This window comes from Vanessa atalanta, chromosome 26 (genome assembly GCF_905147765.1).
Source record: "Vanessa atalanta chromosome 26, ilVanAtal1.2, whole genome shotgun sequence".
Taxonomy (NCBI): Eukaryota; Metazoa; Arthropoda; class Insecta; order Lepidoptera; family Nymphalidae; genus Vanessa; species Vanessa atalanta.
The window spans coordinates 6441480-6457204 of record NC_061896.1 but is presented as its reverse complement, the minus strand read 5'-3'; the positions used below and the strand labels follow the sequence as shown (position 1 = coordinate 6457204).

Sequence of the window (15725 nt, the reverse complement as noted above, 5' to 3'; positions counted from 1 at the left end):
TCTAAACTGACATGGTTGACTAGTGACACATGTCAGTTTATTCGTGATTTTAATTTCAATTTCACGTCACGACTCACGGTCGTTTTGCCGAAAGTTAAAGTAACAGTAATCTTAATTATTCCGGAAATTAAATTACGTGTTTTCCATTACCGCAATAGCATCACTTGGATATAAAACATTGTATAAAATGTTAGTTTTATAAAATCTTCCGTATTGCACACGTATTACATCAACATTAATTAAACATATTAATATTATTTTATTTATGCGTATTTATTAAATATTTATTAATTTATTATATTTTTACGTAATAACATTTCTGTTTTGCATTTTCTTTGCATTTTTCTCGATTTGTGTGTTAAAAAAAAAATTAAAAATGAGAGGTGTTCTAATCTGCGTGCCTTTGTACACTGTCGCGTAAGTATATATTTTTTTTGTATTAATACATTAGGATTAAGACAAAAAAAAAGCCGATCGATATAACTAAAATATCTTGTGAGTTATATTAATATTCACAGTCATGTGGCGATTTTATTTTAAAATAATGATTAAATCAATCTAATTAATGTTACTCTAATTATTTACTATAATTATTTAAATATTGTAAAAACATAAAATATAAAACCTTATGTAATATCAATATATTAGTTAGTTATTAGTCAATATTTCATGACATCATAGTTTTCTATGACTCACTATTTTAACTATTGTAAATGTATAGAATTACCCAGCATAGCATTGAATTGTTAAAATATATCCAGACAATCTACTGAGCGGTAAGACCCTTGTGTATCTTATACAGTTTTATATTACTTACATGTAGAATTAATATACATAATTATCATAAGAAGAACAGCCATCTAAAACCCTAGCTGTTAGGCTACAAGGAATATTTACTATAGTATAATAGTATTAAAAGCTAAAAGCAAACAACCAGTAAATATATTAAAACAAAGTGCACCAACAATATATAATGGGAAAAATGCAAATGAGTAAATGAAGACATTTGAATTTGTATCGGAAATAAAATACTTTATTAGGATTTATGCACTGAGGTCTATGCCCTGTACTTGTTGCCTATGGTAGACTAAAGTGGAATGTTTATTTTTAACAACACTCTATGCCCTTGGTTGATTTCATTGAAAATTAACTTTTTTTTTTTGTAAAAAAAATAAAAGTAAATGTCTGTATTTTTCTTTCTACAAAAGCAATGGATAACTTTAAAAAAAAGTTATGCATGTAAACTGGTTTTTGTATGTGTGTGTATGTGTGTTTAATATGCATGTTTTAACTATACATTAAATAAATCAATTGACATTTAATCATCTTATTATAAATGTCAGTTGTTAAAAAATTAATTGATTCTTGAGTAAAATTTAAAAGTTGTTTATAAAGTATAAATTTTTCTTCCAGGGTGCTGTTACTCGGGGCCTCAATAACAGCTGGTATTTTTGTATTTCATGTAGCCGTGGTACCGCTGATATTCAAATACTCAAAGACATTTAGACGGCACCTTGTTTTTGCTAACTTTGGTAAGCAATATATATAATATAATTATGATTTTATGAAGGTCATTACTACAATAATAATTATTATGTTAATCCATTTTATTTATTTATATAATACACAGTACTTTATAAACATTATATATTTAATTTAAAAATAAATCTAAACATATTTAACTAGCAATTGCTGTCTATACTAAGTTTGGGTTGGGCCAGGGTGTTTGCCCCGTGTTGGGATGATTTGGTCAAATAAGGCAATCGTTGGTCATTACAAGTTGGTGTATTGTTCATTGGGTATTGGCCGTATGATAAAGATTTCAAACGATTGTTTTCTTTACCGCCAGCACATGAAAATTCAGTAATGCTAATCGCGATTTCGAATCGAAGGATACTTTCCTTTGTAACGTTTATGTGCAATTTCATAATAGTCGGAGTAGTAAAGATGTGACAGCGTAACAGATAAACAAACTAACATCCGTGTTTACAATATTAGTAAGATCAACTTAAACGTCTTCAAACCATAAGTGGAGAAAAGTCAAATAAACAATGTTTGACAGCTAATTGACGCGATATCATTGGTCGAGAGCTTGATATGATTTTCACTATGGATCTGTTAAAAAAATGTATTTTGAACGTCGTCGAAACTGTTATTGGAATTTTGGAATTAAAGTGCATATAAGTAGTTAAGTGTAATACTGTTGTATTATAAATAAAGATACATTAATCATTAACTCTTAGTAGTGCGCAATATTTAGTTATAAGCACATCCCATGAAATACGCGAATCTAATGTTTGTTTATCTTTTTTCCTACTTAAATTGGAATACGCTATAAAGCAACCGATTCGAATACGGATTATAACGAGAAGAACAATGTGAAACTCAAGATTTAATCTTTTCCTTATCAAATTATATTTAATTACATAGTTATGTTAATGTAATGTAATAAAATTTACATATTCTGTATAAAAAACCGCGATTTTTTGTCACCAATTATAATCATTGTGTAGTACGATTTATTTATTATAGTTTTTTTAAAGGGCAAACATAGACATGAGTCGTGAGCACAGATGGGCAGTAGTAGGGGTAAATTTGCGCATATGCACTTTTGGCCATACAGTAGCCGAATGATTATGTGCCGAGGGTGCGTGTGATTGGTCCTCACGCAGCTTCAGCACCCCCAACTTCTTCATTCCTCCAAAGAGACCTAAAAAAGAGACCTGCACAGGTCAAGATTGTACTCGCGACTCGTTCCGCAGTAATACGGGGTACTGTTACAGAATTACTAGTTTTAGTACCCCGAGGGAAGTCCTCGGGGGTATGGTATAGGTACTTTTCTGTACCCCTGTCAACGTGTATCGGCTAAGTTAAGATTAAGAAATGTATCAAATTCGATTTCCCATTTAGAATATTAGTCAGACTAGAAAAAACGAGGTATTCAAGTCTTTACGCAATTCTTGCGATGTGCTTATCTGTGTCTGTAGAAAGTAGGATATTTGCACGTTGCAGACACTCATGTCCAAAATACTAATTAGATAAGGAACTATTAAAAACATTCACTGTAATTAATTTCACGTGACATTAGTGAAATTTCTTTGTATTGGTAATATATATGTTTATATATGTATATAATGTACGGTTAGCGGACTGGTAAACGGGCTACCTTATGGTAAGTAGCCATAGACATTGTAAATAATCATAATTGTTTATCTTTTTACTTTAATACATCCTCATGATTATGACAAATATTAATTACTAAAAAACTAGACCCATTTTAAAACAAGTAGTACAACGTAAAAAAGTAAAGCGGTTGGTACTGCGCCTGAGTCTTCTCAGTTGGGTCGAATTTTCCGTCTCATGAGATCATGTGAGTGAAAGAATAGAGAGTGCAGGTGTGTTTGTGCACACACACTTGTGCATTTTCATATATTCCGCATAATTGGTCGGTCTCCCGTGTCGTTGGTCATGTCATGACGACGTCAGTCATGTTTACGATGAAGTCGGAAGTTACGTATAGCATTTAATAACTTACCCAACGATTTTAGTTATATTAAATAAATAATGATTGCTTTGCATATATTTTACGGCACAGTGCCTCTCACCGTTGCAAACGAACGAATTACAAGAAAAAAAAAAAAGTTGATCACAATCGTTTCCTTTCGCTCTCGCCACATTAACTAGTATTTTTTTTAATCTCTGACGTATTATGTATTATTCAACTAGGTATTTGTATAAAATGCATGTGTTACCAGGAAAAAATAAATAAACTTAAAAAAATGAATATCATTAAAATAATGTCTGTATTAATGTCTGCAAGTTAACGTATTCGAAATCTCATTAACCGATCAAAAAATGTAATCGAATAAATGTTATACGATTAGATTAGGACGGTTTGATGGATAATCGATATTCGTTTTAAAGTCCACGATTACATACCTAGTAACAATATATAACTGCTTCTATGTCTTTATCTTATTAGGACCTAGATAGATCTAGATCTAGAAGTCCAGAGTTCAGTGGCCGATAAAAAAAAAGTTATTGAGGTTTTCTGTTGCGACGTTCTCTGTAGTTTATAGCAGGGCAAACAGTACATGGTATTTTGTAGTGTTTACACTCGAAGAGATTGTAAAGCCGTTGGTTCTGATCTTCGGTCGTGTCGAATTTCCATTCCATGTGAGTAATGGAATAAAGAGAGCTCTCGTTCACTAGAATATTCCCAGCGAATATGTCTAATCTCTCTTGAGAATGATTTAGTTGTAATTGGATAGGTGAATATTCCCATCAAAATGCGACCTTGAATGTGTCCGGCTTGAAGAAATGATGACCCATTGTAATTATATTGTCAAAAACCTCTTAAACTGCGTGGATGGTTGTGTACTTCAAGGAATTTTTCGTGATTGAAAATAGATTTTAGTGGCAGATTTTTACATTAGCGAGTTACGTGATTGAAAAAGTTCGTGTAATGGCAGAATTTCATATTATTTAACCAAATGCCCTGTGTCCAATTGGATCCATGTTTTAAATCATTTAAAAATCAAATATGTCATTGTTATACAAAGAACTCTATTATTGTTAATTTTACGCAATATAAACCCAAAGTTTCGCGTGTAATTCGTTGTAAACGAACCGGTTTTGTTAATTAAATTAATTTAAATTAAATAATTCCGCGTCATTGTTATCATCAACTACGAATATACTCCTATTAATCTAGTTTTACAAAAAAAATAAATTAATAGCGTTTTGCTATTGAGCGAATCTAGCGTGGGTATCTACGTAAATATTTGATTTCCTTGATATGCGTCTTATAATCACTATTAAATGATCAATTGTCGTATTTAACTATTTAATAATTAATTATATACGTAATTATTAAAATAAAAGTTATTCGATATCCTCTTGCACATACAAGTCAAATTTCGACTAATCAAAGACAATGAGATTTAGACATAGACAATTTTACAAGTTATTAAATATTCGATATATTTCCAAGATTATGTAATTAAATATCACGGAATTACAATTTGCTATACTTTACTATATTCGTGTCGTATGTATTCAAACTAGCTTCGTGTAAGAGGAGGGAGGTATTCGTTCACTGCTGGACATAGGCCTCTCCAAATGCACGCCACTGTGGTCTTTCTTTGGCAATGGTATTAGGATGATTGTGTGTTTTATAAGCTAATGTCTATTACGAATTTTATCTAAATCCGTTTTTTTTTTATGATATATTTATGCAGACGAACAAATGGGCCACCTGATGGTAAGTGGTCACTATCGCCCATAGACAAAGCTCTGTACGAAATATTAACCGTTGTCTATAGGCTTACTTAACAACAGGTGACCCAGTTGCTCTTCCACAAACCTATATCATAAAAAAAATAATGCAGTTAACCTCTAGTGTCTTTGTAATTTAAAATTATTTTAGTGAAAATATATAGAGGATTATTTTGGTAATTCGATGTATTCCCGTCATTATTTATTTTCAAAATAAGTCAAAAATGCAACTTTAAAAATTTATTTAAAAAAAAAATACTGGTTACTTATCAATATTAAAACAATAATTTTCGGTCCAAATCTAAAAAATGCGAGACGGTAAATTATATTATCTCTATTACCTCCTAATACCAATAGCCCTGTATATGTCTGTAAATTGTTTTTATTATTACTTTAATAAGTGTGGTAACTGCTGATGGTCTTTAATAAATAAATTTGCTTACATCAAGTGACGCTCGACTGTAGCAGTATACAAAGGACTTCTTAATAGGATAGTATCAGAAGCTATCCTATTATGACGATTAATCCGTCACACTTCACTTGTGATATGTATGTTAACACTTGTTGGCATTTATCCTTTAATCTTTATAAGTATTGCATGTGGATTTTAATTCTTTGTGTGCTTAATTTTCTGTGCTCAAAATTAAAATAATCTCACTTTTTACCAAATTATATTATTTAAATAATTGCCTCAACACAAGCAAAATGATATTCGTGCATCCGAGGATTTCCATTGAAATATTCACAATACAGATTTTCTCTTTATTTTTACACGGGACACCTAGAACTCAATCAGTGAGGCGTAATGCATATATTTTTATATTAGCAGCCTGTAAATTTCCCACTGCAGGGCTAAGGCCTCCTCTCCCTTTGAGGAGAAGGTTTGGAGCATATTCCACCACGCTGCTCCAATGCGGGTTCGTGGAATACACATATGGCAGAATTTCTTTGAAATTAGACACATGCAGGTTTCCTCACGATGTTTTCCTTCACCGCCGAGCATGAGATGAATTATTAACACAAATTAAGCATATGAAAATTCAGCGTAGCCTGCCTGGTTTGAACCCGAAATCATCGGTTAAGATGCACGTGTTCTAACCACTGGGACATCTCGGCTCTCGGCTCTCGGCTCTCGGCGGATTAGTATATATTAGGGACACCCTATGAGGGTGATTATATTTTTGAATGACCGAGATGATCTTGATACAAAAATAAGTTTCCATGTTTGATTTCAAAAAGGAGATCGGAACGATATCAAAGTTTGATGTCCTCCGTGGTCGAGCAGTGTGTACACCGGTTTTCATGGGTACGCCACTCCGAGGTCCCCGGTTCGATTCCCGGCCGAGTCGATGTAGAAAAAGTTCATTAGTTTTCTATGTTATCTTGGGTCTGGGTGTTTGTGGTACAGTCGTTACTTCTGATGTTCCATAACACAACTGCTTTAGCAACTTACATTGGGATCAAAGTAATGTATGTGATGTTGTCCAATATATATTTATTTATTAATCGGTCTCATTATTTCAGTCCAATGGCCAATAAACGTGGACTTCGACGACTTAAAAGCGAGCGGTGTCGACGGTGGAAGGAATTTCAACATCGAATACAAATCAAAAGTCGACAATTGTGATATAAAGATAGGTAAGTTTGTAAAGCAGCGTGAAACAGACCCACAAGTGGACAAATATCTCCTTTCCTCTTAAGGAAAAATATGGGAATATTTCACCAAAAACTCCAATGACACGTGGCTGAATTTTATCTGATACATATAATATTTATGTTCGACATTAAACAGGACATTAATTAATATTAAAAATTACTAATTAGGTACTAAATGTCTTGCTTGTATGCTATGAGGACTTTAGAATATCTTTTAGATTCTAACAGCATACGGTAAGAAACTAAGAAGGGACTCTTTCATTAATTAAAAGTATATACATATTTGTAATAATTATATACAAATACGAAACCTCTTTACATATATTTTTTTTAGTCACGATAAACACAATAGCTCGTAAAGTTAACAAGTTTACGCATATAAAGATAATGTCAGACTAATTCACTCTGAAGGACTCCAATGTGAATATTCAATTCTAAGCCGAATGCCGATCTTATATCGTTGGATCGGTTCGCTAATGAATTCATTGTCATTGGCATGGATATGTGCCAGTTCCTATGCCATGTATGTTGGTAGACTGCCAAATGGCCCACCTGATGGTAAGTTACTACTGCCCATAGACAGTGGCGCTGTAAGAAATGTAACTCAATAAATCCTCATATAACCAATGCGACACCAGCATTTATGTCCCTTGCGCCTGTAGTTACATTGACTCACTCACCCTTCAAACCGGAACACAACAATACTGAAGCAGAGAATATCTGATGAGTGGTCAGTATCTATCTAGTAAATTGAACGAAATGAAAAAACGAACCGTCTGATACCACCTTAAGTAATGTCTGTCCTTGCGTTCAGTTATTTTTATTATATAGAGATACGTAATACGAAATTGCTAAATAGAACAATGGATAGGATAATTGGATGATAGAACAATTACTGTTGACGTGTCGCAGTTCGATTTCTAGTTATGAGATATTGGCTTTTGAAGGAAGGAAAAAAAAAAAGTTTTTGACAAAGAATATTTATAAAGTGAAAAACATTAAAGCAAACGTGACTGCAGTATACGATGGTTAGTGGTGACCACTACTGATGCTCATGTTTATCGTAATTACTGTGGATGGTGGCGTGTTTGGAGAAACTACCCGAGTGGGTTCCCGTTGTTATATTGTAAAATCAATTGGTGGTACCTTTCTTTGTACAAAACCCAAGCCAACGCAACGTCTTATACCTAGAACCAAAAATAAAACTCACATAGGATCTATTAAAAGTCAAGTATTATATAAATAAATATAAAGGCGTCTTGGTGGTAGGACTTTGTGCAATCTCGTTTGATAGGTACCACTCACTCATCAGATATTCGACTGCCAAACACCAATACATAGTATTTTTATTCGGTTTGAAGTCAGTGTAACTACAGGCACAAGGGAAATAATATCTTAAAGTTTCCAAGGTGGATGGTACATTGATTTCGCACAGCGCTAATGTCTGTGGGCGGTGGTGACCACTTACCAGGTAAACCATTTTCCACTGGTGCAACCGAAGACTTCGATAATTAATCGATATAATTTCTTCCAGGAGTTTGGCATATATTACCAAAAAGTGCCTACGAGAAGCTGAAAGGTAGCTTCGAAGGAAATGCTGATAAAGAAGAACTGAACAGGCTGATGGATTCGGAATTGTCTGACTCCAAGTATCCTGTCATGCTCTACTGTCACGGTAAGTAATTCTTTAGATTAAAACTGCTTCGTCAGTCTCGTGGCTAGATATAAGGTCACAGATCCGGTAGTTTTGGATTCATACCTCAGGTCGGGGCAATAAAAAGTTGTGGATTTTTCGACTTGACATGATAAACTATCATATTTTTTTCTATACTGACATGTCCATACATTTTTCCAATAATTTCTGACTGATTCATCATCGCCGAGTAAACTTTTAAGGTTAGGGCCATGAAATTGGGTGAGTAGGGTAGTTTTATTGAGAAGGCATAAACTAAAGAAGGAATTTTGGAATTTCTTTCTTAGGGGCCTAAGGGGACGAAATAGGGGTGAAAGTTTTGTATGGAAGTCCGTATTTTTTTAAATTAGAAACATGAAACTTTATTTTTGGGCTACTGATTAAAATTGAGTAGATACGTATTTAAGCGTTTCTGGATATTCTACCCCAAACGGGTGATATACACACAAATGTGGTATACAAGGAGGTCTTAAATTAACGTAATATTTTAAATTAATCTGTAAATATATCCAACTTCCACGCGAGCAAGATTGCGGGCAACAGCTAGTGCTATCGTATCTATTGAACGCCTCGTTGGGCTAGAAGCTTTAAAAAGCCACATACCTCAAAGGCTAGGTTCACCCCGGTTCGAGTCAGTGATTCTCCATTGCTTGAGAAGTTATCAAATAGAACATGTCAATAATTACTCATTTCAGGTAACTCGAATTCCCGCGCCACGTCACACAGAGTTCAAATATACAAGTTCTTTCAACAAATGGACTATCATACGATCGCTTTCGACTATAGAGGTATGTTCTTATAGATTATATTACACACACACACACACACTCATCACATCACATCACACATCGCGATAGGTACCACTCCACAATCAGATATTCTGCGATCAAGCAGCAATACGAAGTATTGTTGTGATTCTGTTTGAAGGGTTAGTGAGCCAGTGTAACTACAGGCACAAGGGACATAACATATCAGTTTCCATATATCTCAATTTCATATGGTGCCAATGTCTACGTGGCAGCGGTGACCACTTACCATCAGCTGATTAACAATGTTTTTTTTATATTTTATTTTATCTTCATGTTGATATCTTTAGTAAAGTAGTAATATTCTGTAAATATCTCTCTGCTGGTCTAAATCTCTCACCTTTTGAAGAGACGTTTTAGAGCATATTCCAGCACGCTGCTTCAATGTGTGTTGGTGGACACGTGTGGCAAATTTTCATGCAACAAATACAAGTTTCCTCACGATGTTATCACATGTGAGATGAATTAATAAATATAAATTTAAAACATGAACTTGTAATCTTAGGTTAAAATACACGCACCAAAGGGCCATCTTGACTATTATATCTCTTGAATATCTTTCAATTTAAACAAGATCGTTATTAGGGTAGTTATGTTATTTTTTTTTTTCATTCATCAGGTTACGGTGACTCCACAAACGTGACTCCAAGCGAAGACGGTGTAGTGGAGGATGCTCTGATCGTTTACGACTGGCTACAGACGACAGTCGAGAAAGCTCCGACAAAACCGCCAATTTATATTTGGGGACATTCGCTTGGTAAGCATTAATAGTAATTAGAAATTAAACATTATTCTGGGTCTGTGTGGCAGACAGTTTAATCTTTTTAAGTGATTATAAAATTAACACAATCTGCAAAAGTTGACGTATCAATGTCCGTTCCAGGTACAGGCATTTCTTCACATCTCCTCGGGAACCTGGACAAGTTATCGAAGAACATTCTAGAACGTCCGAAACCTCTGCCGCTACCGAATGGACTGATATTAGAAGCGCCATTTAATAATTTAGCGGACGAAATACATTATCATCCATTGGCTAAGGTGGGTTGCTAATTTTGTTCTATTTTCCTTTGGAAGAGTTTTTGTTGTGGATCTTGGAACCAGTATTGGAGCAGTGTGGTGATTAACTTTAAACCTTTTCCTCGAAAGTATTGAATCATTGAAATTCAATTTTGGAAGTGAAAACTTCTTATGGGACCGGTGTCTACCCCGCTGCGTTACGTAACGCGTTACGGCGTCGGTTTATCTGGCTTCCCTTTCTCTTATGCATACAGAAGTGTTAGGCAGGCTCTCTCACTCTAACCCACGACGCTGGCCGTATTTTGGCCAGACGGTTTTCTTAAGCTATCATTTATTATTAGTTATATTACACGATTTTTTTTTAATTTGACAAGAGGAATAAAATTTCTGTCAAATTCACAAATAAAATGTTTTCCATTGGTTAATATAAATAGATGTGGTTGGCATGCTATATAAAACGGCAATGCCAAGGGAAACAGGAGTAAGGTTAAAGAAACGTTAGATATTCATATTCCACTTATTGACTTCCAAAGTTCCGATGGCAACTTCGTCATCATTCAAAATGCCATATTTTCACGAATCATAGATTATCCAAGACCTCGATCAAAGTTACTTATACGATATACACGTGCATTGTAAGAGAAAGGTCACCGTAGTCTGGAGACATTGTCATTATACACCACTACGACGAATTTAGAGTTTACACTTTTGGAACGCTAACATTTGTACATAAACATTCAGTTACGAGAAATAGTACTTGTTAGTAATTAGTAGGAGCTGTCTAAAAAGATTTTAAAATATTATTTTATTAAATAAATACTATTTTGTCTGTTTTTTTTTTCTAAAATCATTGATCAAGTATGTTAAATCGAATGCTTTGTCTACTATTACACAAAGTTAAAGTAAAAAAAACTTATTTGGATTTAAATAGATCGCGGAACAAATGAAACCGGTTTTTTTATGACATTGTTTGGCGGACAAGCATATGAGCCACCTGATGGTAAGTGGTCACCACCGCCCATAGACAAAGGCGCTGTAAGAAATAATAACCATTCCTTACATCACCTATGCGCCACTAACCTTGGGAACTAAGATGTTATGTCCCTTGTGCCTGTGATTAGACTGGCTCACTCACCCTTCTAACCGGAACACAACTATACAGTGTACTGTTATTTGGCGGTAGAATATCTGATGAGTGGAATATCTGATGAGTGGATGGTACCTACCCAGACGGATTTGCACAAAGCCCTACCACCAAGTGAACCGGTTAAAATACTGACTACACTTTACTGACTTTTTATCATCTGAAACACGTCAAGAAACGACTTCTTCGGTAATTTGGACCCATATTTATTATTATACATACTACATCATAAACAAAATCCCAAAACAAAAGTCTATTCTAGTTATCTTAGTAACAGATCTTATATCTAGACATGAAACTGATTTGAATTATATGTCATTACGATACAAGATAATCTTATCGGTTAATATTGTAAATGAGAATCAATTTAAATATCTTCAAAAATTGAATTTAAAGAATTAATGTAAACGGAAAAATGTCTCACAGGGTTCTATTTTTAGTCCGTTACATTTCCTTGGTCATGTAATTGACTTGTTTGTTTCATACTGGTCTACAGATTGTTATATTTCAAATTAGCGATTAAATTTATATTAAATTTATTATAGGGCAGAAATCAGGCTTTATCGATATCCTACTCTATTTTATTTGATACTTTTTGGGAATACTTTATGCAACGTGAAAAAAATATTAAGAACGACGACGGCATTTAGCTCATCATTATCATCTTCCTGCCCTTATCCCAATTTACTTGGGGTCGTGGGGTCATGTCTTCTTCTTCCATACTTCTCTATCGGACGTCATCACACAAGTAACATTCTTCCCAGCCATATCATCTTTCACACAATCCATCCATCTTTTTATTGGTCGTCCCCTTCCTCTGTATCCATCCACGTTCATGCTCAAGACCTTCCTCACAATATGTTCCTCATTCCTCCGCATAACATGCCCATACCATGATAGCAGCCTTCCACATAACTTCTCGGCTATAGGTGCTACTTTCAAACTTCCTGGATACTACATGGATAGAGTAAAGAATGAGTACATAAGGTATCCATGGTGTGGATCGTGGACTTCAGTGGTCGCGATATTAGAGTTCCCACTTTCGGCTCCGCAGCTGGTGTCGTGGCTGCCGTACTTCGAGTCGACGTTCGTGTCGCCGTTCACGGCGTGTCGCGTGCACGCCTTCCGCTCCGACGAGCACCTCGCGCGCGCGCCGCGCCTGCCCGCGCTGCTGCTGCACGCGCGCGACGACCGCATCGTGCCGCACTGCGTCGGACACAAGGTGAGCGTCTGTGTGTGTCTGTGCAACGCCCGCCCGCGCTGCTGCTGCACGCGCGCGACGACCGCATCGTGCCGCACTGCGTCGGACACAAGGTGAGCGGCTGTGGGTGTCTGTGCAACGCCCGCCCGCGCTGCTGCTGCACGCGCGCGACGACCGCATCGTGCCGCACTGCGTCGGACACAAGGTGAGCGTCTGTGTGTGTCTGTGCAACGCCCGCCCGCGCTGCTGCTGCACGCGCGCGACGACCGCATCGTGCCGCACTGCGTCGGACACAAGGTGAGCGTCTGTGTGTGTCTGTGCAACGCCCGCCCGCGCTGCTGCTGCACGCGCGCGACGACCGCATCGTGCCGCACTGCGTCGGACACAAGGTGAGCGTCTGTGTGTGTCTGTGCAACGCCCGCCCGCGCTGCTGCTGCACGCGCGCGACGACCGCATCGTGCCGCACTGCGTCGGACACAAGGTAAGCGTCTGTGTGTGTCTGTGCAACGCCCGCCCGCGCTGCTGCTGCACGCGCGCGACGACCGCATCGTGCCGCACTGCGTCGGACACAAGGTGAGCGTCTGTGTGTGTCTGTGCAACGCCCGCCCGCGCTGCTGCTGCACGCGCGCGACGACCGCATCGTGCCGCACTGCGTCGGACACAAGGTAAGCGTCTGTGTGTGTCTGTGCAACGCCCGCCCGCGCTGCTGCTGCACGCGCGCGACGACCGCATCGTGCCGCACTGCGTCGGACACAAGGTGAGCGTCTGTGTGTGTCTGTGCAACGCCCGCCCGCGCTGCTGCTGCACGCGCGCGACGACCGCATCGTGCCGCACTGCGTCGGACACAAGGTGAGCGTCTGTGTGTGTCTGTGCAACGCCCGCCCGCGCTGCTGCTGCACGCGCGCGACGACCGCATCGTGCCGCACTGCGTCGGACACAAGGTGAGCGTCTGTGTGTGTCTGTGCAACGCCCGCCCGCGCTGCTGCTGCACGCGCGCGACGACCGCATCGTGCCGCACTGCGTCGGACACAAGGTGAGCGTCTGTGTGTGTCTGTGCAACGCCCGCCCGCGCTGCTGCTGCACGCGCGCGACGACCGCATCGTGCCGCACTGCGTCGGACACAAGGTGAGCGTCTGTGTGTGTCTGTGCAACGCCCGCCCGCGCTGCTGCTGCACGCGCGCGACGACCGCATCGTGCCGCACTGCGTCGGACACAAGGTGAGCGTCTGTGTGTGTCTGTGCAACGCCTGCCCGCGCTGCTGCTGCACGCGCGCGACGACCGCATCGTGCCGCACTGCGTCGGACACAAGGTGAGCGTCTGTGTGTGTCTGTGCAACGCCCGCCCGCGCTGCTGCTGCACGCGCGCGACGACCGCATCGTGCCGCACTGCGTCGGACACAAGGTGAGCGTCTGTGTGTGTCTGTGCAACGCCCGCCCGCGCTGCTGCTGCACGCGCGCGACGACCGCATCGTGCCGCACTGCGTCGGACACAAGGTGAGCGTCTGTGTGTGTCTGTGCAACGCCCGCATCGCAAACCAGTGTCACGCCATGTGTCTATCTTCCTCGAGTGTACAATAATTATTAAATAGTCATATAATAGCCGATACCCAACTAAATCTGAACAAGCAGTCAACGGTACCAGTAGTATGTCTACACAGTTATTGAAGTTTTAAAACTGTGCGTTATGTTGCTGATGAATCGTTTAATGGAAAGTGAATAATTATGACATTGTATCCGCTTCCAGCTCTACCGCTCCGTGCTGGAGTCCCGCGCCGCCGGCGGAGCGACCATCAAGTTACATTCCTACGACGAAAAGGAGAATCTGGGACACAAATGGATCTGCCTCGCTAAAGATCTCTCTGAAGTCGTCGGGTGAGTGGTTTCTACATTTTTTATACACTTAACGTTTGCAATAATAATAAATGCCTGAATTCACGCTTCAAGTAAAACTTACCTGTGAAACATTTATAGTAGATGGGACTTTTGAGTTCCCCTGAATAGGCAGTTAACGAAAAATATATATGTATATATAAAAAAATATACCTATGTACGCGATTACAGAGGAATTGAGAATCTCATCAGAGTTTTTTTAACTTGGTCAGTTTAGGGAAACTCCGAGCTTTAGGAGGACTAGAAGAATCTGTCTCAGTACAATATATTTTTTTTTTTTGAAAAATTAATCTTTTCCCAAACACGCCCAGTTAAAAAAAACCTGTATATACATACAAATAATACGATTTTTTATCGTGTGCGTCTGTTATGATTTGTCATTAGTCAATGTGTTCTTATAAACAGTTGCTCATAAAAGTATACCAGTATTATATATACTTTAAAAATATTTTATGTATTCTTGATTGTTTCAGAGAATTCGTATCGAATCATCGATGAGAATTTAGTAAATTTAGTCAAAACTCACGCTTCAGCGATCTCACGGGAGGGGAAAGTGCTTTTGCATATTGTTTACATTGATTGGAATAAAATATTTCATAGCAAACTGTTTCATTTATTCCACACATCTTTAGGACCCAGTACGTAAATCTCCAGAAGCCAGGATGTTACTGTGAATTTGGCAAAATCCTCCTCTGTTCAAATCAAACACAAACGAGGAGTTTATCTCCTCGTTTGTGTTTGATTGGTGCTGTTAACAATGTTTAATGTTATTTCTCGGGAACGATGATAATCGGAACTTTGTGTCTGAAATCGAGTCTTTGTTAAACTCCACGATTTGAGAATATTACTATGTTGCCTCATTTAGTTCCACGGCCAATTGGAAGGTAGCGCAAAATTGGCATGGCAACATTGGCAAGGCAAGATGGTAATTCACGTCGGCCCGTCGCCTAAAACTATAAAAGGCGCAGATTTAGCCTTACATGGAGTACTTCTCCCTCTGCTTCTCAGTATCAGCTTCTTCCATTTAAACATATACGTAGTG

The 15725-nt window shown here is 38.3% G+C and overlaps 1 protein-coding gene across 2 annotated transcripts; it reads left to right on the top strand.

Annotated features, from left to right (window-relative positions):
- Nucleotides 1-53: 53 nt before the first annotated feature.
- Nucleotides 54-15287, top strand: LOC125073986 (lysophosphatidylserine lipase ABHD12-like). Of its 2 annotated transcripts, none has more exons than XM_047685137.1 (10): nt 54-189; nt 1414-1532; nt 6802-6915; nt 8468-8608; nt 9322-9414; nt 10052-10189; nt 10316-10470; nt 12648-12815; nt 14538-14665; nt 15157-15287. In XM_047685137.1, coding segments are annotated over exons 1-10 (1083 nt in total). In that variant the 5' UTR covers nt 54-187; the 3' UTR covers nt 15182-15287. The 2 variants fall into 2 exon arrangements, with proteins under 2 accessions (XP_047541093.1, XP_047541092.1); XM_047685136.1 differs by lacking the exon at nt 54-189 and adding an exon at nt 263-417.
- The last annotated feature ends 438 nt before the right edge of the window (nt 15288-15725 follow it).

What these genes read in the sequence shown, in the direction of transcription:
- LOC125073986 (XM_047685136.1), top strand. Translation starts at nt 377, where the DNA reads ATGAGAGGTGTTCTAATCTGCGTGCCTTTGTACACTGTCGC. An exon ending in CAATTGTGATATAAAGATAG is followed by an intron (nt 6,916 to 8,467) that starts GTAAGTTTGTAA and finishes AATTTCTTCCAG; the next exon opens with GAGTTTGGCATATATTACCA. An exon ending in GATCTCTCTGAAGTCGTCGG is followed by an intron (nt 14,666 to 15,156) that starts GTGAGTGGTTTC and finishes TGATTGTTTCAG; the next exon opens with AGAATTCGTATCGAATCATC.